We start from the raw sequence: 27,912 nt of genomic DNA, 5'->3' as shown, positions 1-27,912 counted from the left end.
ACTATTAAGAGACATGCGGCGAAAGACCATTGGACGCTGTCAATAAAAGCGATGAGCAGGGGGTATCCAACGCTGTTTATAAGAGTAATGTAGGATAGGTCTCTTGGACTCTTTTATTAACTGGTGTAGGAGAGAGACCTATTGCAGCCTGTAGACGTGGTACGATGGTAATGATGATGGGGTATAACTTGTTTTTACTGCAGCCATCCCTATGCTGTGTTAAGCGTTCAAAAACCTGCAAGAAATCCTACCTGTTATCCGACCTAACTTCTTGCCAGTAGCTCGGTAGAAATGTCGACCACAAAATCCGAGAACGTGGGCACCGAGGCTGAATCCTATGAGGTGCACACTCTCCGGAGAAAGGTGTCCGAGGTCAGGTTTGTTCATTTCGATGAGCAACAATGAGATGAGCGTTCCCGGCATAGGACTGTTCGCTGCTGCTGCAGCATATCTTGGAAACTTTGCTCCCTGGATCCACTCAACGAGAATGACGTTGCACTTGTCCTGAAGCTTAAAAGAACACTGCGTTAAAATTGATTGCCTGCCACATACATCTATGGATAGGGCACATCATCGCCAGGGTTGTTTCCTTTACACCTAAACGCTCTCTGACAGTGAATGCAATTTCGATCGATGTTTTCTGTAGAAGAACGATTAGCACTACTATTTTTTATACATTTTTACTGTTGCAATAAAAGCCTGCGAAAGTAAGAATACTCAGTATGCTTGCTTACACAGTGAAACATCTCAGCAAAAAATGCTACTGCGATTATCTTCACCGAATATTTTACAGCAGTGATGCTCACAAAGAAGCATTCTCAGTAAGAACAAGCAAGGCTACTCACATGGTTGAAAAGCGCCTCCTTCATCGTGTGCATCCAGCTCATGTCATTGTCACTAGTGAAACCGTGTGTTATTACGAACAGCGGTTTATCAAGGTCCACTTTTCTTAGCTTTAAAACGCTTGCCCACGAGCGATGCGTGACTTCACTCCCCGTCTTTGATAAACCGTCGAAAAACGTAATCTTGGTCCCAACTTGTTTAGGCGGTGCAGGGCCACCAACATCCACGGCCATTCTTTGTGCCCTATAGAAACAGCCTACATCTTCGTAACATTCAGGATTGTGCTGTTTCTGTTGCACAAAGTTTAAAGCCTGTGCAGGGAAGAAAACGTAACTGAACCAAGGATTGCACCGCTTTACAAATGAAGAAAACAAACTTGTTGAAACTAAGATATGTATATGATCACAAGGGCGAATCAGATACGCGATCTCGGGCGAGCATGCAACAAAACTGTCTTTGAAGGAGGAAAGATGCTCTAGGTTTAGTCTCATTCTGGATCATTTACGTGGCCCGAGCAAGGTCTTAGGACCAGAACCACATGTTTTTGCAAAGAAATTAAACTTGGGCGAGCGATGTTTTGATACTAAATAAAACTGACCTGAACGAGTTTCAATAATGTCACCAAGCAAGATTACGATTTTTTTCTCATAACGCACGATTGCTGACATAATTATCTGTTATCAACTCAAGACATATTGTAGAGAAGCTAACCCTGCATGCAAAACCTATGAAAGTTCAAGGGTTTCACATGCCAGAAAAATCTGGTGGGGGTTTAAGCATGGCTTGAATTTCGTAATAGAGCAAAAACTTTGAGTGCTTTATGGGTAAACCCTGTAACATCTCTTTTTAAATTCGCGGGGCTTTTTTCATAGTTTTACTTGCATTGAATTGGCTCATGGGAAAGGAAAGGCGAAGTACCTGTCACACTTTTTGCCTGCATACCTGTACCGCGCCGTAAGGAAACGGAGGAAGGGCGAATTAAAGTGCATAGAGAAAAAGAGGGGCCGTAGCGGAGGGCTGCGGAGTAATTTGACCTTCTGGGGATCTTCAACGAGCACTGACATCGCACAGCGCACGAACGCCTCTTCGTCTCCATGAAAACTCAGCCGCCAGCGGCCGGGTTCGAAACCGGGTGCTCCGGCATAGTATAGTTGGGCATCTTAACCGCTGCACCACCAGGGCGGGGCTCGCCGGCGGTCGGGACTCTTAATTCCGGGGAAAGGAAGACGCCTTATGCTTTTGGGTAGACAGCATGGAATGGCTGACACCTACACCTAATCAGGTCAAGGCAACGTTTTTATATTTTTTTCAAGAAGATTGTAAACTGATTTATAAAGAAAGCTTCGACTGCGGGTGACCGAGCGTTGCATCGAGCACAACCAGAGTTCTGTTTAACGCGTCAGTTCCCCAGCGTTCAAGGCAGAATCTACTTTCATGCACTGAACATGCGGTGCCTGCAGACGCTTCCTGCTCCACTCGGGTAGCTCGCCTCGGTAAGTGGTAACTACCCTTCTCCTCCTCACCGCGCTGGTGCGCGCATCTGCTGGGTAGCCGCTACCCTCCTCTCTTTGTGGCGGATCCAGGAACTCGAGATCAAGTATTGCGTCCACAGGGGCTCCAGCGCCGACCAGGGCCACGCCGGTATGTAGCGCACTCGGCAGCGACTGCGACGCCAACCGCTGAACATCTGCGGCAAGGTGCTGGAAGCTTTCCCGGGCCCCTGGCGGCGAGCACACAGGCGCTGATATTGGATCCGGAGTTGTGCAGCTCGAACATCGGTCTCGTTTGGCGTACCGCGCTGGGCGAGGGTGAGCGGCATCCCAGCGCTGACGTCAAAATATGTACCAGGATGGCGGGCCCGCCCGAAGAAATGCAGACAAGAACACAAGAGACCCGGATAAGCACGACCGGCAGCGGCTATTCCTTTCGTGATTTGTCGCACGATCGCTCCCCGCGCTCCCTCCGCTCCTCTTCTGATGCAGGGCACTAGAGTGGCGTAGGCCGTACGCAGTGCCTAACATCTTACAGCCATATATCAGCAAATAAATGCACAAATATTGTAAAGGCATCACGTACAATCAGGTCACCGCTTAATAATTCAGTCAACGCCCGTTATATTTTAATCCGCGAATGCGTTTAACGGCTATATTTGCAACTTCCATTATCCATCACGGTTCCGTCCACCAAAGCAGATCGTCCTCGCAATGTAGACCGGTCAGAGGATGGAATCTCTAGCGTGATAGCGTAGAAAGTGTTACTTCAAAATATTGACAGGTAAATAGGTGTTAAACTGTGAGTAAGCATTTCAGTTTATTACGTCCAATAGTGCCCCGCCGGGGTGGTGCAGTGGTTACGGCGCTCGACTACTCTGCCCAAGGACGCGGGATTGAATCCCAGCCTTGGCAGGCGCTTTTCGATGGAGGCGAAAAGCAAGGCGCCCGTGTGCTGTGTGATGTCAGTTCACGTTCAAAGAACCCGAGGTGGTCGAAATTTCCGGACTCCTCCACTACGGCGTCTCTCATAGCCTGAGTCGCTTTGGGACGTTAAACCGCACTAACCACTAACCAAACCAAACATCCAATAGTGCATTACGACGATACTACATTGTTAGTCTCGAAAAAATTCTAGTCCGGCGCCAACGATGGACTTATTACACCATTTTGTTTGCATTGCGTTAATGCCACCAGATGCGAGTTCTCTAAAAAGTAGCCGCATACTAGTGTGCGAACGATCATTTTGCTTTTTCGTATCCAACTCGGTATACTGTCACCTCTTTCACTATGATGCTATGAGCTCTTACAAGGGCGCCGTCATCGACGGAACCTTCCACGAGTGCTGATGCTGACCTTCAAGAAAGCATTCGACGAGAACGTGACCGCCTTCATAAGTGACAGATGAGAACGGTAACTAGGGAAGAAGACCGGACACTCTTCTCATCATGTGTGGCGACTTCAATTCCGACACTGAGAGATAGCAGTAGTTGCGAGTCTTTATACGCGAACTACTGGGGGTCCGAACTTTTAATAATTCAATTCAAGCCACTACAGAAATATATCTTGTAATGATTATATTGTTATGGGGCGGCAAGCAGATAAGCACAGAGTACGGAGAGAAGATGCTCGATGACCGTGATGTGATATCAAGGAATCACGGCGGGCCTAGCTGAAGTGCCTGCACCACTGGCCACTTCTTCCTCGTCCGTAGCATTACCAGGGGCCACCAAGCCATCGTGCACTAGGAGTTTTGTAGATGTGGATGATACTCATGGCATGACGATGAACGTGACTGGATGAATGTAAAAGAGGAACAAATGAAGAAGGCATCATCATCAGGTGAAGAAGAAGATGATGATTCCCCGTTGAAACTTGGCCAAGGGCGCTTTCGGGCCACAGGTCGTCAACACCCGATGACTGAGCCCAAGGCACGCACCGCATGGCATGGGCAGGGGTGATGTCTTGATGTGTAGTGGCAACTTGGGTCGTTAAGTTTTTGGTCGGTGTCTGGGGTCATTGGGGTCTTTGGTCGGCATAACGGGTCAGTAGGACCATATGGCGTTCGGCTCTCTCGTCGTGGGTTGTGATCGTGTAGGAGGCATCTCGGGTCAGTCTCTCATTCGTCGTGTCTTGTGGTGGGGCGGTGTGACGGGGTGGTTTAACAGCTGGGTCGCGTTGGGTCCGGCAGGCTGGGGACCAGCCAAATGATGCCTCCTATAAAAATGATGCCTCCTAGACACAAGAAATCGCAGGGCGCTCAAGCTCCAGGCCAGGATGAGGAGAGATGAATTACCTCGCCCCGCCAACCAAATGTTACGGGGCGCCATTACAATGAACACGTAGAACAGACAGAATATCTCCGATGACTGTGAGATGATTTTAATGATTCGCGGTGGGACTTGTGCGAGTTCTCCGCCCCACGCCACTGCCCACTTCTCTCTCGTCCGTAACAATGTCTTTGCAATATCGTCCGGCAGGCTGGAGACCAGCCAAATGATGCCTCCTAGGCACAAGAAAACGCAGAGCGCCGAAGCTCTGAGCCTGGATGAGGAGAGATGAATTACTCCGCCCCTGCAACCAAATGTTACTTTGCGGCATTACAATGAGCACAGAGAACAGAGAGAATATATCCGATGACCGTTCCTGCCCGCGTTACTGCCGGCTTCTTCCTCGTCCGTAACAATGTCTGCATTATGCATCGATGAGACCAGTATGAACTATGCATGTTACTTCAGTATTCCGCTACCCACCGTCCTGTGCGACTGCAAAACAACACACCTTATTAAAACTACGTTCCTCACAATCTGTAATTGGTTCATGCCAACAGAACATGGTCGAGTACATAGGCCTTCCTACAGTGGAATAATCTAGGCGTAGAGCAGATTACACCTTCGATTTTTTTTCACTGCTGTGTTGTATATGTTTGGTTTTATTATTAATTGTTCAGAAGAGCTTCAACTTGCACTGTAATTATTGTTTATTTTTGCCTGTTTTGTTAAACTACATAGTTTGTATTCCCAACCTGCCAAAATCCCAACACTGAGATTGCAGTATCAATAAATAAATAAATAAATAAATATACTACAGTTCAGAATTAAACTTTATCATAAACAAGGCCAAATACACGCATTGGAGAGATTTTTTGTCATTAAAGTCCGATGGGCTCTCCAGTGCAAACAAAATCAAAAGTTAATTGGTCGCCGTTGCTCCCCGCCTATCCATGCATTGCAGAAATTCCACACTTGTCTGGTCCTAACTATTACTCGCCCGAAGGGTGCACATTGTCGTGAACTTAAGCTCATATGCCGATTTCCAGAAAATTTTAAAACACATACCCGTCAACCTTTAAGGCGTCTGCGAGATATACGAAGAAGTAAACTCCATCGCGTCCTTTAGACATCCCTTGATAAAATAAACACGTCGATTCACCAGTGCGAAGGTGACAATTAAAATTGTTTTACATTTAGAGTGCCGCACAAAAAGGTGTTATTGCCTTTCTAATCTACCCGGACGACAATGGTTAGCGACTGAAAAACTGGAAAGGGTGTCGAAATTACCTGTTTGAAGAACTGTTCTTTAACATTTTCATTGAACTTATTCCACAAATCCTTTATACCTCTCTTGGTACGCCTACGTTCTTTTTCAGTGGACGTTACCTCAGAGGAGCTGTGGAAAACGTCCTTGCAAAGCATATTTATTATGTCTTCTGAAAGGTGTTGCAAAGCCTAAGGAAAAATTATGAAAATACAATCATGTATTACAGTTCCAATAAGCTGAACGCCATTGATAATTATCTGCATTATCTTTGCAGCGGCTGTTTGCCACTTGCGTGAATTTACGATGCAGGGAATATGCAATTATTTTTCTACGTAAATAGTGGTCGGTCTACATGTTATAGCAAATAATGTTATGAGTCTGTTTTCTAGGTGTCGGGAGTGAAGAAATATCCGGAATTGTAGGCAAGTTCGGTCTTGGCGACAGGCAAAATCGTGAAGCGTTCTACATTTTTCCCCTTCATGGATCACTGCCTTGTCGTGCGGAGGGGCTTGCGAAACTCGATGAAATCGTGAGCTCTGCTATGTAGGGCCACCCAAGATAGACAGGTCAGGGCAGAGAGTTCTGACAAAATGTGATTCACTGGAGAAGGTAATGGCAACCCACTCCAGTATTTCCTGCCAAGAAAACCCTATGGCCAGTCACAATACCATTAATGATATGGCGCCGGAAGATGAGCCCCCCAGTTGGAAGGCGTCCCACATGTTACTGGGGATGAACAAAGGGCGATTCCTAGTAGCTCCAGGACGAATGAAGCGGCTGGACTAAAGCCAAAACGACGCTCAGTTGTGGATGTGTCGGGAAGCGAACGGAAAGTCCGATGTTGCAAGGAGATATATCACATAGCAACATGGAATGTAAGATCTATGACGCTAAACTGGATGTCGTCAAGCGAGAAATGGACAGATTGAACATTGATATCTTGGGTATCAGCGAGCTCAAGTGGACCGGAATGGGACAATTTAACTCCGGCGACCATTATGTCTTTTATTGTGGGCACGAATCCAAGAGAAGGAATGGGGTCGCTCTCATAGTAAACAGAAAAATGGGCAAAGCAGTGCTAGCGTACAACCCCAAAAACGACCGAATGATTTCACTTCGGATCCAAGGTCACCCTTTCAACATAACAGTTATCCAAGTCTATGCACCGACCACTACTGCTGAAGAAGCTGACGTTGAGAGATTTTATGGGGACCTACAATGCCTTTTAGACCGCACCCCATCATCAGACGTCATTTTTCTCATAGGAGACTGGAATGCTAAGCTCGGGAGTGAAGAAATATCCGGAATTGTAGGCAAGTTCGGTTTTGGCGAGCCAAATGAAGCTTGGCAGAGGCTAGTAGAGTTTTGTCAAGAAAACAACCTCACCATAGCGAATACTCATTTTCAACAGCACAAGAGGCGCCTGTACACATGAACTTCACCGGACGGTCTGTACAGGAATCAGATCGATTATATTCTTTGCCGGCAGAGATGGAGAAGCGCTATACAAGCAGTAAAAACAAGGCCTGGGGCCGGTTGTGGCACCGATCATCAGCTTCTTGTTGCCAAAATTAGGCTTCGATTGAGGAAAACGCAGAAAACTAGAAGGCCTTTCAGGTATTATCTGGATCAAATTCCATTAGAATATGCTGTGGAAGTGAGGAATCGATTTCAAGAATTAGATCTGGAAGACAGAAAGCCCGAAGAGATATGGACTAATGTTCGTGATATAATACAAGAAGTTGCTACTAAGGTAGTTCCAAAGCAAAAGAAATGCAAGAAAGCAAACTGATTATCTGAAGAGAGCCCGAAGAGATATGGACTAATGTTCGTGATATAATACAAGAAGTTGCTACTAAGGTAGTTCCAAAGCAAAAGAAATGCAAGAAAGCAAACTGGTTATCTGAAGAGGCTTTCCAAATAGCTGAGGAAGGGAGGATGGCAAAAGTTGTGGGGGAAAGAGAAAGATACAAGGTTCTCAATGCGGATTTTCAGAAAATAGCAAGGAGAGATAAGAATGCCTTCCTGAACATACAGTGCCAAGCAGTTGAGGACAATAGTCAATTAACGAGCACAAGAGCTCTGTATAACACAATCAAAGATATCAAAGGAAACTTCTGTGCTAAGCTGGGCGTGATAAAGGACAAACGAGGCAAGGACCTTACTGAAGCCTCAGAGATAAAGAAGAGGTGGCAGGAATACACAGAAGAACTGTACAAGAAGGACCCGAATGTGCAAACCCAACATAAGACGGTTGGGATTACTGATCTCGAGCCGGGCATCCTGAAGAATGAAGTTTAATGGGCCTTTGCTAGCCTTGCTAAGAACAAAGCTAGCGGAATTGATGGCATTCCAGCTGGGGTGCTTCAAAACCTCAACCATGACGCTGTTAACATTCTGCATACATTATGTCAGAAGATTTGGACAACCCTGCAGGGGCCACAGGATTGGAGGAGGTCAGTTTACATCCCCATTCCGAAGAAACGCAGTGCCAAAGATTGTTCCAACTACCGCACGATCGCGCTTGTTTCGCATGCTAGCAAGATGATGTTGAAAATCCTCCAATGTAGGCTGCAGCAGTATGTGGATCGGGAGCTTTCGGACGTGCAAACTGGGTTTCGCAAGGGCAGAGGAACTAGAGGCCAAATTGCCAACCTTCGCTGGATCATGGAAAAAGCAAGAGAGTTCCAGAAACCCAACTACTTCTGCTTTATTGACTATGTGAAAGCGTTTGACTGCGTAGATCACAACAGATTGTGGCAAGCTCTCCAAGAGATGGGAGTTCCAACTCACCTCATCTGTCTCCTCAGGAACCTGTATGAAGGGCAAGAGGCCACAGTCAGAACTGGGCATGGTCTTACTGATTGGTTTCCGATCCAGAAAGGAGTGAGGCAAGGCTGCATACTGTTGCCCTGCCTATTTAACCTATATGCAGAGCGCATCATGAGGAAGGCTGGTCTGGACGAGTCTTCAGCTGGAGTGAAGATTGCTGGAAAACGTTTCAAGAACCTTAGATATGCGGATGATATCACTTTAATGGTAGAGAGTGAAGTGGAACTCAAGAGACGTCTGATGCGCGTACAAGAAGAGAGTAAGAAGTTTGGGCTTAAACTGAACGTTAAAAAGACAAAGATCATGGCGTGTTGCCCTATCAAGTCCTGGAGCGTAAATGGACAAGAAGCGGAAGCTGTGACAGATTTTCTGTTCTTGGGCTCTAAGATTACCTCGGAAGGAGACTGCAGCCATGAAATTAGGAGACGCCTGCTTCTGGGAAAGAGAGCAATGGTTAGCCTGGACCACCTAGTAAAGAGCAGAATTAGTCCGCCAACCAAGATCCGTATAACTCGTGCTATGGTCTTTCCAGTTGGGATGTATGGATGCGAGAGTTGGACTGTGAAAAAGGCTGACCGCCGAAGAATTGACGCGTTTGAATTGTGGTGCTGGCGAAGACTCTTGAGAGTTCCTTGGACTGCCAGAAGATCAAATCAGTCGATATTGTCCACCATAAACTCTGACTGCTCATTGGAGGGTCAAATTCTAAAGTTGAAGCTCAGCTACTTTGGTCATCTGATGAGGAGTCGCTGGAGAAAGATTTGATGTTGGGAAAAGTTAAGGGTCGCCGGTGAAAGGGTAGGCAGCGAACGCGATGGTTAGATGGCATCCTCGAGGCACTGCAGGTGAAGTTATGTGATGGTAGGAAGATAGTGAGAGACCGGAAAGCGTGGTGTAACATGGTCCATAGGGTCACGAAGAGTCGGACACGACTGAACGACTGAACTGAACTTTCTAGGTGTTAGAAAACGAAAGGCTAATTTCAACCCTACCACAACACCGACAACGCCACCAGCAGTGAGGAACTTAAGGTTCATTATATTGAGTTACAGAGCAGCGAAGCATTATTAGAAAGCTAGACTCCCCCTATATTCACAAGATACAGGTAGTTGTAAAGGTCTAGCAGGTAGTAGATAACGACTAGCACATAGTTGGAAATGGAGCTCTGAATTTGATGACTCTGACTATAGACGGAAAATTAATGTTTCCGCTGAAACATCTGTAAGATCCTCCATAAAAAGTAAAATAAAGAAAGTGTGGTAGATATGGGAAAACATGGAGTTTATTTCCGAAATGGGCCTAATCCCGAAGCCGAACCTGCGTCACATGTAACTAATTGCAAGCTTGACCATCTAACGTTTCTTTGGAAAGTTGGTCATATCAAAGGTTGGCCTTTAAGGCTTAGAAAAGCGCTGTGCAATTTCTAAAATTCTATGAAATATGGAAACTGACCTCACCGTGCTGATGTGCAGACCAAGATAATGTAAATACGCTCAGGAAAGGTTTTTGTCTCGTGGAGCGTTATTGCTTGCGTTCTTCCGAGCTCGGTTTTCTCTACTCTATAGTATAGACTGTAATGAATATAATTATATTGTTGGAGTATGCGAACCCAGATGATGACAATATAGAAGGGGTTAACCCCGTCCCCCCAAAAAATTAAGAATACGTGTCTGCTGCATTGAGCACCGAAGTGCTTAGTTGGATCAGGTAACGACTGGTGGTCAACAAAAAAGGCGTACCGAAAACAAATATAAATTCAACTCTCCAGACAGTAATTAGACATTGTTTACGTAGAATAAGGCCTTTTTCAGTTTCACACTCAATGCTGTTACGGCCCAATAAAGCATGCCTCGTCGATGAAAGTTTTAGTGGGTACTATTATCACTTCATTCATAGAATTCTAAACACTGTGGTGCCATCTAGTGTCAAAACCTGAAAACATGCCTCTTGCGGTGTGAAAGGAGGGATAGTTTTTATTTAAGGACTCACTGGAGAGAGAGTAAAATGTTATAAATTATAACAAGCACTCCTAGAAGAAAAAACGAGCACTGTGAAGTTACAAAAATCTGCGATATTTTTCTGACATCACTAGAGTGAAAGTAACAGTTTCTCCTCTTGATATCACCTGTTCTTTAAGCGATTTTTAATGGCGAATTGAAATTGCAAAGCCTCTTTTCTTTGATATTGTAGTGCTCGATCTATACCATATGAGGCAAGATCTTTTCACCTCCACCATAATCTTAGGACATATTTGGCCAGTGTTCTGTCCCTTTAATCAAACTGTGCAACAGTGCCTGCATGGTATGTGCGCAGCTTGTCTCGCACATACGGGCAACTATGGATCCAAGGGTTTTGGAAGGCTGCATTGTGATGTCACCCTCCGATTACGAATGCAAAGCTCATATTGGCAGCGTCGAGTTGCCAGCGCACGGCTGTGGCAGCGTCCAACTACCATCTACAAGAACAGTGCCCATGATATTTCGCTCACAACGTCGGCACCGATCATTCCGAAGCAGACTACGCTGATGCTGAATTTCTTGAGAATGAAGCCTTTAGCGGTACTGCGTTGAAATACCTGTCGTTGCAGGTCGCTCTGGTGCCATATTATTGAACGCGCATCTGTCAGATGCCAATGTCAATACTCTGCCGCAATATTGTTGTGACGCGCATCTGTCTGATGCCAATGTCAATACTCTAGTGCCATATTTTTGTGACGCGCATCTGTCTGATACCTGCGTTAATAATTTTCGTCCTACCTAAACAACTTTCCTCTAATAAGGCCAAGCGATGATATTTAAGTAGCCAACTCTATTTTCAGTGTTACGAGGCAGGTCAGAGAACGTTGCTCGGGACCTCTGTAATGGGTCAGTATATAATTATTTTTTTCCGTCGATTGATGATATAAAGCAATCTCAGTAAGTTTTTTTTATACAGCGATTCTTTTTCCTGACCTTGTGGTTGGGTAGACCAACAACCTGAAAGTAAACGAATGTTGGAAGCAGCAAGCAGACCTGAAAGAGGTGTACAAAGATTATCAAAGACGTGCCAGTTTTATACCTAATAGACGCCCTACTCAGTAGTATTTGTAATTGAAAGTACGTTCAAACCACGCCAATAAAATGTGCGACCTCCCAAAACTAGCGCTGTAAATGCTGATTTTTGAAAGCTATGGCTTTACAAGAAACAGGAAAAAAGTGTCATCCTCCGTAGCGGCTCAGCTGAGTGGAGTAAGAACGCGATATGGTTCATAAATATTTTATTTTGTTTACAACCTGCTCTCTATATTAATGGTTACGCGATACAACATACATGCGCGATACTATTTCTATGCCCGATGTTTAACAGGAGGTGGTAGAGCTAACAACATATTGTTCAGTACTGTTTCATTGCTATGTTCTTTATCTTACATGTAATATTCTCCAAAGGAGTTATTCAAAGCTTCGTTTGTATAACGTTACCTTTATCAGTTCTGTCTCAAGAAATATATCGTTCACCAGGTCTTCAGTCCAGTCATCAGGCTCTTTTGTGTCTGCATTATTTTCATCTAAATTGGCGGTCAACCCTTGTGTAGCATCACTAACGTCATAATTGACGTTCTCACTACCTGAGCAGGAGATAACAATCAAGAACACTGCAATAGACAAGCAAATAAGGAAAGAAGATTTTACTTCTAAGGTCAGCCATTTGTTGGTTGTGATTGCTCGCCAGGCATTGAAAGGGTCCGCAATTGACTCGAGCATGACCTCACCATATGCTTTCCCGAATGACTACTGGAAATCAACCCACTTCCCACGCAAACTAGATGACTGCTGCATATGCCCTTCTATTTTAACGTCGCGCACTAGTGAATGATCTCGAAGCTTATCAAACATTAGGAAAATGAAAGGAAACCTCTATCCAGGCGAAGTGCATGCGATAAATACAAAAAAGCGCAATTTGTAGTTTGGTTACCCTAGTCGTGCTGGCGAACGGTACGTAGTGCTCAAAATAAACCCATAAATGGTTTCAAAGGAGCTCTTATAGAGAATTAAAAATCCACGAGCAGCATGTAAGTAACATTTTCGTGACGTTCAGTACGTCTAGGGAAAGCGTGATATTTAATTCAGCAATCGAAATTGTACGCCTTTCAAAGTCTAAATAAAACGTATCATATTCAGACTTTCACGTGCGCTTTTAATCCCTACCATTATGTTGAAAGCCTATAGACATCCCCATTCTGTAAAAAATGGATCGTTGGTAGCTCGCCGAGAACAATGTTTCCACCAATGCATAATGATCCGCTGTTTCCACCAATGCATAATGAGTAACTATGTATGTTACTTCGTTATCAAACATCGCTCGCTGTTCTGCGGGACAGCCAAGGGGCACGCGCGAAGTTAAACCACGCAGTCTATACTTTGTATATGCAAGAACCAGCTTTGGTGTTGTGGTATATAACAACAAAACATGGGTTAGCACGCAGGCATTCCTGCAGTAGCATAGTCTAGGCATAGCGCCTGCTTCATAAAAGGTTAGGGTGAATGGTAACATGAATTTCGCAATCTGCTTGTAGAGTAGCGGCTGCTTGGTGCGGCAACTGTGTGCGCCGAAGCCTCAGGCAAGTTAAAGACCACGCTGAAACTGAATTGCTCTAAACGAACCTACGCAACGATCAACTCAAGAACTACATATAATAACTCAATACTTCACAGTCAGATCCTTCCGCCATGCACCCACGCAGACGTTAAGGCGAAAGCCTCTAATGGCTCATGACACGCCAACGTGTGTGCGCGTTCGTGAGAAGTGTCCACGAGATTCTGCGGGATACTGCGAGACGTTGACGTCATCACCTGGTGACCTCATGACCAGCAGAGACGCCAGCATGGCGTCACATGCTGTGACGTCTAAATCATTCATGTCACATCCGGTTATGGCGTCACCAGGTGATTCACGCATATACGAAGCTGACTCCGCCCGGCGTCCGATCCAGGTGCCCTTGGGCGCCTTCCACTTGGCGCTTCCTCGAAAGCCGCACCACGCAACATAGAAATTCCACTGCATACCACGGGATTTCACTTGTCAATCATCCTGATGACGTTACAGAAATATAAAAATTCTCTCTCTACCGGCAATCGGACCTCTATCCCTCAGATCCCCAGCCGAGCGCCAACTGCGCTACGCCCGAGATTGTGAACTGCACATCAAAATTCTCTTTGTCTACCGTGAGGTGGACAACAGCGGGATTCTGCGAGTGACTGGCACTGCGCTTTTCCTTTCCAGTGAACAATTTATACAACGCTGGTGAAATTTGATGCGTTCAAAGAAAGGCTGGTTGTGTTCAACAAGGGGCGCGTGATGTACCATAAGTAGCAGCAACGCTTAGGCTTTCACATTTCTCCACTGCAGCTTCTACAATGACCTCGTAATTTTTTATGATTCATGAACACTTCCTGCTTATAGTCTCCTTTTCGTCAGAATTTATCACGCAGAGCGACACACAGCGAAGCGACATGAATTGACAAAATAATCCGACGTGTATAATTACTTTGAAGATAATGTATTATGTGAAAAACAGCGCAGAACTGTAAAAATTACAGCATACATTGAGACGTGATCACTTAACCTTCCTCGTTTACGTATCTGGCAGAATTTGACTTGATACGAACACAGTAGCGCTACTACACTAGTCTAGTTTCGTTTGGTTTATGAGGTTTAACGTTCAAAGCGACACGGGCTATAAGACACGCCGTAGTGGAGGCCGGTAATATCGACAACCTTGGGCTCTTTAACATGCACTGACATCGCATAGCGCACGAGCACCTTTCTCTTCGCCTGCCTCAAAAAGCGGCCGCCGCTGCTGTGGTTCGATTCCGCCTTTTAACACAATAGCGTTTGTATAATAATAATAAGACCCCGTTCACAGAAAGGTCGTTGTGAGAGAAAATTAACCAGCATTACGCTGACAGGCGGTAGCCGGCAGCTAACATGACCAACCACTAACTGCACGTAGGGTTGCCTCACGTATACGTTAGACATAAGCTTCTAACTTGGGCCTCTCCGTTCACACGGATAGGTGACATCAGAATCAGTCTGCCAGGACCCCTGCATTCAGGTCACCTCTAGGAAACGCAGGCACGTTCATACGGCTGGTTGTTTAATGTCGGGTTTTATATGTGGGCTGGTAGTTTAACCTATCGCGTAATTGCCTTTAAGATTTATCTTAAGTGTCCCCCATACTGTTTTGCACTGGTGCGTCAATTTCTACATTCGACTGATTATTAATGTTTAGTGTTGTAAGCACTGTATTATCAACAAAAAAAACAAAAAAAAAAACAAAAAAAACAGCCCTCATATTTCTTGCTGGTGTGCGTGTGAACGTCTCTTCGTTACTGCTTTAAATCGCTTCTTGTATATTTACGCTTCAAGAAACCAGTCTTATGGTCCTTTTTTCTTTCAATGAGATCCAGGCGTCTACTTTTAAAGTCGAGTTTGCTCCATTATAATAGTTCGAGCACGTAAATTTACAACTGCTTTTCATAGCTGTAATTCTACAAACTTGGAAGCACGTATCCTTTCTTCATTATCGATTAGGGAATAGGAGAGATCTCGGCCCCATTTTGTTTTGAGAACCTAAGAAAATTTTTCTAGACGCAAAACGGTGAACTGTTAACACTCTAAGCGCTTTCTTGGTTTCAGATCTTTTTGTTTTATTTTGTACCAAAATTAATGAAGTGTATTCAGTGCGCAATGGAGCTCCGGACTTGGAGATACTTCCAAGGAAAAACAAGTATTTTGTTCCTTACGTACCGTAAATAAAACATATCGCCGTGGCTGAAAATATTCTCTGGCTTGGGCTGATCATCAGTGCTCCTGAAAAATACAGGCCACAATAGTCTTAGTTGTTACGCGTTCACAATGGCTGATTCAATGCCTTGACAGAATATGCTGACAACAAACTGCGTAACCACTAATGAGAGTCGAACACCACAATCAAAGGCTCCGCATCAGTCTGGTGCATGCTAATTATCTGGTACCGAAGTGTTAACTACAAAATGAACATTGAAAGAGATCAGATGACAAATCCGTGTTGTCAGTCAGTACCTCTGCTTTCACAGGCAAAACACTTGTACGCTCACCACCGGTAAACTATGTTGTGCGGCCTTGTTATTGTCATCGCTATAATTGGTTAAGCTGTTTCGGTGAGGTCACAACGGCGTGATCGCACACGGGTAATTCAAGCTATGTCCGGTATAGGGCCTTCAACCTGCGAGTCTCCCCGACGTGCCTTTCAAGTTCACTAGCTAACAGGGGGAGGGATAAAGCTTTTGACTGACTATGGCCTCCTGTAGTGCCTTCACACTAAAAAAAAAAAGGAAAAAAAGAACTCTTATTGGATGCGATCTATTTTGAACCCGGGTAGTCGAGCATTCCAACTATTGAGCCATCTTGGCGTGCTATACCCTGGCTCGTTATAAGCAAGGTAAAGTTGGGGCATACATCCGTCATTTGACGAGGTACTCTTAGATGGCGCCAAATGTTGGGTTAAATTCCTGGTTTCAGAGATCAGGCGCTCCGTTGCGCCGCATCGCATTGGGATGTCTAAAGTTAAACCTGCGCATTTGACGCGGCGGCTTCCAAAAGGCCCTTTTGACTATTGATATGATGAAAATGGCGACAACAGTTCTTCGCCCCGCTCCTTTGCATTAACAGCCTACGCTATACAATGAGTGAAGGAACGCGAACGTTTCTCGGTCCCTTGCGCCGGTTTCAATGTTGCAACGAAACGCAAAAGCATCCGAACCGAAAAAATCAGTACCGGAAGGCATCACTACGGGTCTTTTGAAAGGCCAAGTGGCGTCACCGCCTATATACACAAGAAAAAAATGATTTCGATTCTCCCTAAACTGTTGACACACACGAAATGGCAAATATAATTGCACAAGGTCCTTAAATTTCCGGATAAAGTCCGTTCTAATGCTGTGCAGCACTAGCGTGGCGACGGTTCAGAAGTGTGTTTTTGCGGCATGTATGTACAATACGGTTAAATATTTCTACAGGATCAAATAGACAGAAAAACCGCTGATGCAGCAAATGCAACACCAATATCCACTAGCAATAAACTCTAGAATGCTGGTGAATGGAGTTTTAACAATATCAAGTAAGCTTCAAGCTCCAAGGGCGATAATTTCCATGCACTGTATTGGATAGTCACCCGGCGTCCTCCCTTGCACGCACAGAGGCGGCAAGCTTTCGGGGCTTATGGCATAATGGATAGGTACGGCTAATATATAACTTACCAATCATAATGACCAGTTGTCGAAACTTAGGGGGCAGCAGTAGAGTCAATACTTCCTACGAGCCGTTGCAAAACATTTATTCACAAAAACAGGTTTGACTGGCGCTGTCGAAGCCCTCTTCATTTGCAGGCAGTGGCAAAAGTCTGGAGCCTTTTATAGAGACACGTTAAATATGGACTCATGCTTTCGAAATCGAAACCTTCTCTGCATAATTTGTCGGAAGAAGAAATTAAATTCTCATTTTCTTCTACATTTATAATCGCGCCAAACAAAACCCAACATTTCCATAAGAATGTCTGGATGAATTGCTCGTGGTGATTATCGTTGAGGAAGTTAGCCTGCGTCGTTTATTTGCAAGTATTTGCACAAATTAGCGAAGTCCCACGCGATGCGAAAGGCCGCCTGTCATAAATATAAAGCTCCGCTCATGACCACCCGTTATAATAAAATACGTACAACGCGCAGTCGTGGACTGAGAGAAGCCTAATTGGGAATGCCGGAGTACCATAGAGATAAATTTTTACAACTCCCCATTAAAACTCAAACAACTAGCATCACTTGGAAATGATGTAGTGGTAGCTGTTTGAAAGCGAGTGCATTAGGTGCGTATTCGATTATCTGCCAGTTGGATGAATTAAGTATTGCTGATAGGTTTTCCACAAGAGAGGAGGTTAGGACCGACATTTCAAAGATTTCAATATTTATGGAATCCACCAATATATAATATTATTTCTCGTCTAATGATATCGTTATTCAGCTCTGCTCACCCTGCTCAGTGAATCAGTATAGATACAGAGTTAGAATCATTCGTATGGCACTTTACAGGCAGCATTCTAGACACGTGCCCATGAAATTGCTCGGTGTGGGCTGTCCCTTTATTTATTAAGCAATATATTCTGCTATGCTGGAATTCGAAGAAAGTGCAATCAGAAAATTATAAATATGCAGGCAATAATAAAAGAAAATGAATGCAAAAAGCACCCCAACATGTCCACTAATTTATTGTCAGTCTCGTCACTGAAAAGAAAACACGGGAATGTGTCATCAGACAACCTTACGATACTGAGAATTGGAGCGTCAAAGTGCAACACCTCTTCAAAAGAAGAAAAGATGCGCCGAATGTCGAAATGACATCTTGTACCTTGCTGGTTTTTAGCAATGCTTCAAGAGAACATTTAAAGCATGCAGACATCGTTAGAAGAGAGACCAAATGGCATTACTTAACATTCTTTAGCATATGGCCCCATTTCCAGCGATAGAATTTGAATTGGAGTATAGCTCGAATCTTCAGAACAGAGGATGTGACTATAACAAATAAAATAGAAGTGTAAGCGATGCGTAAGAGGAGGCAAGACAACTTTGAAATTAGCATTTCGTATGCATTTAGTATTGCCTTATTTTGTCTCATTTCAAGGGTTTCAGGTGATACTTCTAACAGCAATAGTTATCTAATGTATTAAAAACGTAGAATAGCTTTTCCTAGTCAGCTTTCGTATCTGTCGAGGAAGCAAAAAAGAAAGGCCATTTTTTGCAAGTAAAAAAAATTAAAAACATTTGCTTGACCAGGCAATATAATCCTAAGCATGAAAACGATCGGCTACCACTTAAAGCCAAAGCTTTGCTTGTGACAAATTTTATGTTGATCCAGGGTAGAACGAGAGCAAGATGGCTACATGATTGGAAAAAATGGCTGAAAAAGAGTTGAGGTGCAGCCCCAGTTTGGAACCTGAGACAACGTTTCGACAAGTCCTCTTGAGGAAACTTGGTCATGGTGTGCGATTGTTCAATGCCATTCATTGATTGCTGAATCTTTATTAATGCGTAAGCATTCTATGGCTAATTAGGAGGGTTTCGCATCAGCATGACCCTGTCGGAGCTGTCAAAGAGTAACTAGTTGGTATATCAGAAGATGAATGTACCTGTGGATAGAGCAGCAAGGAAAGGTGTACAAGCAACAACATGGTTGATGTTAGTTAATTACGTAATACATTATAGCCAATTATGCGTGTGATCGGGAGTCAAGATAGCCGGAAGCCAACTTCCGGTTGCGGTTCTCAGCTTCCCGTCAGGTGTTTCACTGCAGAAATGCGAAAGCCTGAGTGTTGCGGCTGCACATGGTATATCGGGCGCCCCTGGTGGAACACAACCAGCATTCCGTTGAACGCATCAAAGTTCGCCGGCGTTCTATAATTGGTTTACCAGAAAAGAAAGGCGCGTTATTTTTCACTTGCGGAATCCTGCTGACGCATCTCGCGAACACATCATCGCTTAGGGTTACAGATTTCTCCCTTGCTGATTCTTCAGTAATCTCCAAAAAATATTCAGTTTTTGTTTATATTTTGTTTCTGAGACATTCAAATGTGCAGAGATATGCACTGCATAAACAATCGAGGTGATTCTTCAGAATCGCACTATGTAGTAGGTGTGCTAAAGGGGAAACAACTTTGCGCTAAAAAAAGAAATATACCTTCATAAGCATATAATCTGATGAGGTGTAACGGCAACCTAAAAGATGGTGTTAGAATTACATTCGGCGAAGCCGCAAAAACATGACGAATACGCCTCGTGCAACCCGTCAAAACCGCATTTTTTTTTACTTAATTAGATAAATTGCTTCACAATGCTCTAAATAGCGAAGAAATCACCGACGTTCAGCTGACACTACAAAAGCTGATATCAACCGGCTGAATAGATCTAGATGAAATTGAGAATGTATTTAGGAGACACTGGGTGTGTGAAAAAGAGGTTTCGCTGAATTTGATGAATAAAGATGATGCCGTCATTGAAATAAGTGAAGAAGAATGGTAACCAAGCTTTTAGGGTAGGCTTTGCCTTGACAGGAGGTGGTAAAGAACAATGACAAACACTAAAAGCTCCTTGTCAATTCAAAATAGGTGTAATCTGAGGTTGTTAACGGCGCTAATAATTGTTGTAATGTGAAAATTAAAACGCTTGAATTGGCCCCAGGCTTGCATTAACTAAAGTTACTACCTGTCTGTTGAAATCACTCATTCCAACAAAATTGTACTGAATTGGTTAAAGATCTGCTGCGGTTAATTTATTTTATATGCTCATTTATTTCCTACGCCAATTTCATCTTACGCGCTCATTAGCGAGCAGTGCAAATTTCAGAATAAAGAAAAAATGCCAAATTATTAGAAGCCCAGCATTTATTTGGTCTCATAGGGCTTCCCTGCGGGCAATTCTTCATGTCTGGTCGTTAGTATATCAGGTGGCGGGAAGTCGTGCAATGACAGAATAATAGGATGTCGCGCTTGCTGGCAGCACACGTTGATTGGCTGAGAAACACGTCTCGCTGTATTTTTCAGATGCAGCGGTTTCTCAGAGTACAGCGGCCACAAATTCTGAAAAGTCAGGTTCTCCCTGCTTCCCCGTCAAACACGTTTCCGCGAGTCACTATGCACTGCCACCTATATTTATGCAGTAGGGCGAATCGCTGTTGGTTTTCAAGTACTGAGCTCCTCTTCCTGCCCTCTTGATACTGTGAAAGCCCATTTCACCAACTAAGGAGAGATCAGTCGTGAGACTGCACTCGTCATATTTTTGAAATCCCTCATCGCAGGAGTAAGACGTGAAGCGACAGGTTGAACGTTTTACAGACTCGATAAAATAGGCTTGAGCTCTCTTGTGACTGCATCCCACCTTTAATATACCTGAAAAAAAGAAGACAGCACTTTAGCCACAGCGAAGCGCAAGTTTTACATGCGATGGCTGAGAGTGTTTTCGCACTAAATAGGCTTCGCCAGGTCTACTAGATTTAAACATGGCTAACAAGCTCAATTCTGGTTAGGAAAATGCAATTATGCCAGCATGTGTTCAAACACGATAAACCTTCTTTACTTGGTCTGTGCTTCACGAAGGATTTTTAATGCTAATTAAGATATTCAGCAGTATGTTTGACCTCTTTAACGGTGATGATACTCAAGGTAGCCAAGGGTACTCCTGATAAGTGAGAGTGGAACATGTATACCAAATCTACGTTTGGTTGTTGCCATAGCAACTGTAAGTTAGGGGACGGAATCCGGATATCGGCGAATAAATCATCCTAGGGCAGACGTGCTTTCACACTAAAGCATTTTTTACCTCTTGGCAGCCAATATTCGCTACCGTTCTTTGTGGTTTATACATGTTTTCTTATGCAAATGTAAACATGAATGATCATAGGAAAGAGGGCTATTTCGACTGTAGGTACACTGCCACATATGAGTCCAAGAAGGCTATGCGTTAAAGGTGCGTTTTTTGCGTGCAAGTGTTTATGAGGCCACCTGTTTTCCTACTTTGGTTTCGACGCCGTTGTGATGTTAGCTTCCTCCGGATATTTGTAACGTAAGCGGTACATGCCCTTTCTGCCCATGATAAGTACATCTCCCGATTGCTTTTCGCAGTCAATTCAGTTTGAGTCTTTGCTCGACTAATCCAACTTTTTATATTTTTTTGATGCAGAATAGTCCTAATAAATTTAAACCTCGTCCCGAAACTTAACCCTCGTTGTCAACACCATGCAGGTTTATGTTAGATTTTTAGGCTTTACCTGTGTACTCGGGAGTGTATCTTATTCCTAAAATTTTAACATTTACATCCTTCAAACTGCCATCTTTCATCCTAGTTTTGACAACAGCATTAAGCATCCAATTTAAGGCTTCGCGTCCGATTAGTGGAATTAGTCTTAATACTTAACCTGTAGGGTGTTGGCGCAGAATTACCTTACAGTTTAAAGATCCCGAGGGTGAGACGAGAGCATAAGAAACTTCAAGAGGTGCACTTAGGTATCCTTAAGTGTGGTAATACGAAACCACACCGGGGCGTCTTACATTGGCTTCGGTTGGATTGTTATATTCAGTTCAGTTCAGTCGTTCAGTCATGTCCGATTCTTCGTGACCCTATGGGCCATGTCACGCCACGCATTCCGGTCTCTCACTATCTTTCTAACATCACATAACTTCATCTGCACCATAGCACCATAGCACGAGTTATACGGATTTTGGTTGGCAGACTAATGTCTCTGCTCTTTACTAGGCGGTCAAGCCTAACCATTGCTCTCTTTCCCAGAAGCAGGCGTCTCCTAATTTAATGGCTGCAGTCTCCTTCCGAGGTAATCTTGGAGCCCAAGAAGAGAAAATCTGTCACAGCTCCCACTTCTTGTCCATTGATGCTACAGGACTTGATAGGGCAAGACGCCATGATCTTTGTCTTTTTAATGTTCAGTTTAAGCCCAAACTTCTCACTCTCTTCTTGTACGCGCATCAGAAGTCTCTTGAGTTCCACTTCACTTTGTGCCATTAAAGTGGTATCATCCGCATATCTAAGATTGTTGATACGTTTTCCAGCAATCTTCACTCCAACCAAAGGCTCGTCCAGACCGGCCTTCCTCATGATGCACTCTGCATATAGGTTAAATAGGCAGGGCGACAGTATGCAGCCTTACCTCACTCCTTTCTCAATCGGAAACCAATCACTAAGACCATGCCCAGTTCTGACTGTGGCCTCTTGCCCTTCATACAAGTTCCTGAGGCGACAGATGAGGTGAATTGGAACTACCATCTCTTGGAGAACTTGCCACGATCTGCTGTGATCTACGCAGTCAAACGCTTTCGCATAATCAATAAAGCAGAAGTAGAAGAGTTTCTGGAACTCTCTTCCTTTTTCCATGATCTAGCGAAGGTTGGCAATTTGGTCTCTAGTTCCTCTGCCCTTGCGAAACTCAGCTTGCACGTCCGGAAGCTCCCGATCCACATACTGCTGCAGCTTACCTTGGAGGATTTTCAACATCACCTTGCTAGCATGCGAAATAAGCACGATCGTGCGGTAGATGGAACAATCTTTGGCACCGCCTTTCTTTGGAATGGGGATGTAAACTGACCTCCTCCAATCCTGTGGCCACTGCAGGGTTGTCCAAATCTTCTGACATAATGTATGCAGAATGTTAACAGCGTCATGGTTGAGGTTTTGAAGCAACTATGCTGGAATGCCATCAATTCCGCTAGCTTTGTTCTTAGCAAGGCTGGCTAAGGCCCATTCAACTTCACTCTTCAGGATGCCCGGCTCGAGATCAGTAATCACAACCGTCTTATGTTGAGTTTGCACATTCGGGTCCTTCTTGTATAGTTCTTCTAAGTATTCCTGCCACCTCTTCTTTATCTCTGAGGCTTCAGTGAGGTCCTCGCCTCGTTTGTCCTTTATCACGCCCAGCTTAGCACAGAAGCTTCCTTTGATATCTTTGATTGTCTTATACAGAGCTCTTGTGTTCCTTAATTGGCTGTTCTCAACTGCTTGGCACTGTATTTTCAGGAAGGCATTCTTATCTATTCTTGCTATTTTCTGAAAATCCGCATTGAGAACCTTGTATCTTTCTCTTTCCCCCATAACTTTTGCCATCCTTCTTTCCTCAGCTATTTGCAAAGCCTCTTCAGATAAACAGTTTGTTTTCTTGCATTTCTTTTGCTTTGGAACTACCTTAGTAGCAACTTCTTGTATTATATCACGAACATCAGTCCACATCTCTTCGGGCTCTCTGTCTCCTAGATCTAATTCTTGAAATCGATTCCTCACTTCCACAGCATATGCTAATGCAATTTGATCCAGATCAGACCTGAAAGGCCTTCTAGTTTTCTGCGTTTTCCTCAATCGAAGCTTAATTTTGGCAACAAGAAGCTGATGATCGGTGCAACAATCGGCCCCAGGCCTTGTTTTTACTGCTTGTATAGCGCTTCTCCTTCTTTGCCGGCAAAGAATATAATCGATCTGATTCCTGTACAGACCGTCCGGTGAAGTCCATGTGTACAGGCACCTCTTGTACTGTTGAAAATGAGTATGCGCTATGGTCAGGTTGTTTTCTTGACAAAACTCTACTAGCCTCTGCCCAGCTTCATTTGGCTCGCCAAGACCGAACTTGCCTATAATTCCGGATATTTCTTCACTCCCGACCTTAGCATTCCAGTCTCCTTTGAGAAAAACGACGTCTGATGATGGGGTGCGGTCTAAAAGGCATTGTAGGTCCTCATAAAATCTCTCAACGTCAGCTTCTTCAGCAGTAGTGATCGGTGCATAGACTTGGATAACTGTTATGTTGAAAGGGTGACCTTGGATCCGAAGTGAAATCATACTGTCGTTTTTGGGGTTGTACCCTAGCACTGCTTTGCCCATTCTTCTGTTTACTATGAGAGCGAGGATTGTTATATAGATTCTGAAAATTTTGTTTGCTATAACCTGGATTTGGTCTATGACTAATGTCTATAAGAAAAAAGCGAGGGTATGACGAGTCTTAAAAATGCAGCACGGTTCGTCAGCGCTACCTGCTCCCTCATGCGAAGCCAGAGGGCACCGCTAGCATCGAACGCCACTGAGTCGATGAACGTGTGGGCTTGAAAAGTAGAAATACCAGTGTATAACTATACGTACAGTGTCATCCACTTCTAGCTACAACACGGTCAGGGCACTGAAAGCAAGAGTGTGTCGAATGCAAGCGCACATCGAAGCAAAACAATACACGCGCAGAAGGACCCTGAGGTGGGGCTTCACGTGGCCTGCCACTTAGCAATATTGCGTGGGAAAGTCGGGTACAATGGAGCTTTGGAAGTGGGGACCGTGTTAGTGATAGAGGTGGACGACAACGGGCATCAACTCCAATCTCACGTTTTGTTTACTTTAATATATATTGAAAGAATGTACACATCCACAGCTGGTAGTGACTTTTGTGCTCGCAGTAATAACCGGAACTGAGAATTTTGAAGAGAGTAAATAAGACAATTGATCAAGTGATATCGTGGAGTGCTTAAAACAAATAAAATATCCAAGAAACAAACTCTTAGAGCCGGTCGCCTGAAATTGCTGGGACAAGCAAGTAGTTATTACAATGCGCTACGAAACAAAGCTTCAAAGCAGTAATGGAAATGAACAATTGTTATATCAATCTCTTATTTTGTAAATTGCGAATGATTATGCAGTTCCAGCATTTCTGCCAACCTCCTTCACGTAACTAACTGATTTGCTGCACTGCTTATCCCATCTGAAAAGTAATGTCCATTCGTGACCGCCTCTATAAGGTTGTGTTGTAATCTGTGGCTGTCCTTAGCTTCGTCCTTTTTTTTCGAAGGTTTGTGTGGCAGTTAGATATTATAATGCATGAGCAGTAGAGAGAACATGCCGCGTAAAGCATGCCTTGAAGAGAATGCGCGAGGCTAAGTCCTTGCAGTTGACAATTAGGCGAAGGCAAGGCCGAGAACTGAGATTTCAGCCCATTAGCGACGTCACGAGGGCGATAATTTGAGATCGAAGGGTAGGATGACTACTGAAGCCGTGGGAATCATATTTTGATCCCGAGTGTTGCATATTACTCCTATACAACGAAGTAACATTCGGAAGGTTTGGCTAATCCAGCGTTTATATTTTTGTGGTTTTTAAAAAATGTGGACACATACTACTTTATGTGGAGGGTACTGAATGTTAATGAGCGTGAAAAAGAGTGCAGAAATGCCCGTATAGAAAGCTTTCTTCAATGTGTGAATGTGAATAAATGTCCTAGCATGGCACGAAGCCTGAAGCTGAAGGATCTGAAAATGTGAAATCTGTGTCAGTCGATAACAACCAAAACAGACCGCTTTTAGCATTTGTTCACAAAGTTCTTAGTAGTAGACGAACGCCAGCCCCTGCAGACTTCTTTTCGTTTTCGCCTAAAGGGCATATTTTGGAGTAGCCTTCGATCATGCCTACGGCTGTTTTTTGGCCATGGAATTTCAATGCGTCACTCAATTTATAAGCAGACATTCAGGAAATGTTTTGATACAGTTTGCTTATGTATAATTGTAAAGGTGAGCAGCCACAATAAAAATAAAATTGTCGACTCTTGAGCTCTGTGTGCGGGCTCCTCCAACGGGTACACTTTCACGCACATCGACTTTGCTACTCAGTTAATCACTAAATCATAGCTAATTCCCCTGTCACTTTACATATGCTGATTAGCATAACGTAGTAAGCTCTCAAAATAAGTGAGACACCCCTCGACGTACATAAAAATCCCTACCTTAAAGAAGTCCTAGGAGTGAACGTGTCGATCGAGACGCCGAACGATATCGTGTCTGACTCGGGTTCGATTCCTATTTCACCTCCTCCGTAAACAGTTGTTTCTTAATCGCCCATGTCACGTGGTCTTACGACGTCACAGAACCCGCCGACCAATCAGTGCCCGGCGCCATGTCGCCTGCCTTCTACCAAGAGTGAGACGCATTATCCTGACTTATCGCGGACAACGCCGACGCCGCGTTTCGAGCTCAACAGGAATCTTAACCATTTTGTGTCGATAATTCCGCAGATGTTCCTTCAGGAGACTAGAAGGTTTTATGCGATTTGCTGTAAAAGTCCACAATATTGATTTTCTAAGATACCTTTAAATAAAGCTTTCGGATCACATCAGGTGCAAAACTCCGCTTCAAAAAGTGACCATATTTTGTTACCTTTTTTCGGGTGCCTATGAATTGTCGCGTCATCTGGAAGCGGTGAATAAATGTTTTTTCTACTGCTGTCGTTGACCTTTGGAAATAACATTTTATGTCTTATTTTCCTTCTTAAATAACTATATGGCTGTTATCTTTAAAATTTTTGCTACTGCAAGTCTTCAACTATTATATTTTCTATGGTAGTTGTGCATTTACCAACAATCTGAAAGCTTGCAATTTAGCCGCAGTTTGCTTTAATGGCTGCGGGTGCCGCCACTATTCGTGTACACCCGAACTTTGACCAATCAAAACTGCTATTTCTTTCTACATGGGCCCTTTGTGAAGTTTCGCAACTGGCAGTATTGAAGAGCTCTGGTTTTTGATGCCTGGTCCGTGCGCATAGCAGACTTAAGAAAAGGTTTCGCTATGCACTTGAAGGTTTGACAATGCCGACAATATCTCTGAGTACCCATAAATCTAAAAGGGAGCCCACGCAAAAATGGAATTGAAGCTTAATGTTTATCGCCTGTTTTCTCCCCTTTACATTGATAAACGAATTTGTAAGCATAACATCAGTTTTACTTGATAGAAGTAGATGTGCAGTTTCGTATCTACTACCTTCGCAACCAGGCTGGGACGATCCACCGTTTGGGTAGAAGTCGACGTGACCGATGGCTTCGCTAATTCCGAGCTTGTAATCTTCCAACTTGCCCGAGTGCGTATGCAAAATGTCGACAAATTTTGCGTCTGTCGATGATAAAGACACATTTGTGCCCTCAAATAATGGACCTGCTGGATCGAGACCTATAAGAAAATTTGTAGCAAACAATTAGGTCAGCCTCTTGTATGTATATATGCTCGAGAATCCATCATTATCAATAGGCCTGGTTTGGTTTTGGCTTAGGTGTGCAAGTCCTAAAATGACAAAGGTTATGAGCGGAGTGCCATAATGAATACTTTTGTAATAGGGAAGTTAACACGTGCTAGCATCGACCGGATTACATCCTTAACGAGAACAAAGGACAGCTGCACAACGTACCGAAGCCAATAAATGATTAGCAATGGGTCAGGGATGGCAGTCTGATCTAACACTTTTATGGGACAGTTGCTAAGTCAGCGCAAGTGACAGAAAAATATGGCTTTTGGAAGAAAGACAAGCGTTATCATTTGTGTAAAGTAGAACCCCAAAATCTTGCACTGGGTGGTTGCTAACTGACATTAAATAGATTATTTTACGTTATTCCCAGGATCATAGGCTCTATTTCGCAGACCAGCCTCCAATAATCAATACACACTTATGGCAACTATGTATCGCCTTGATAACAACTTAGAGCTGAATTTATGACGCATATATGCTCCGTTTCAAGTCCAGCCGCAAAGCAGTGACTATGAGCCCAAAAGGAGGTTCAAGGTTGCAATTAAGTCTTCAAAAGGGGCAGTGTAATCATCGCTTAATCTATTTAATGGGCTGGAAGTATT

The 27,912-nt window shown here is 44.0% G+C and overlaps 1 protein-coding gene across 7 annotated transcripts in view; it reads right to left on the bottom strand.

The window, feature by feature from the left end:
• Positions 1-27,912, bottom strand: part of LOC146176383 (uncharacterized) — a 76,314-nt gene that overhangs the window by 21,640 nt on the left and 26,762 nt on the right. For 5 of the 7 annotated variants that reach the window (XM_084582733.1, XM_084582731.1, XM_084582729.1 and 2 more), the window contains 7 exons: positions 27,052-27,237; positions 15,492-15,554; positions 12,164-12,336; positions 11,657-11,716; positions 5,894-6,061; positions 846-1,154; positions 252-510 (listed from right to left, as the gene is read on the bottom strand). In XM_084582733.1, coding sequence (XP_084438859.1) covers positions 252-510; positions 846-1,154; positions 5,894-6,061; positions 11,657-11,716; positions 12,164-12,336; positions 15,492-15,554; positions 27,052-27,237 — 1,218 coding nt within the window. The remainder of the gene's footprint in view (positions 1-251; positions 511-845; positions 1,155-5,893; positions 6,062-11,656; positions 11,717-12,163; positions 12,337-15,491; positions 15,555-27,051; positions 27,238-27,912) is intronic. The other 2 variants (XM_084582730.1, XM_084582732.1) reach the window with 2 other exon arrangements.

Source organism: Amblyomma maculatum, chromosome 10, assembly GCF_055883805.1.
Source record: "Amblyomma maculatum isolate TAMU_Amacu chromosome 10, ASM5588380v1, whole genome shotgun sequence".
NCBI classification, from domain to species: Eukaryota; Metazoa; Arthropoda; class Arachnida; order Ixodida; family Ixodidae; genus Amblyomma; species Amblyomma maculatum.
Note: the sequence above shows the minus strand (reverse complement) of the source record. Positions and strands in the feature narration are given on the sequence as shown.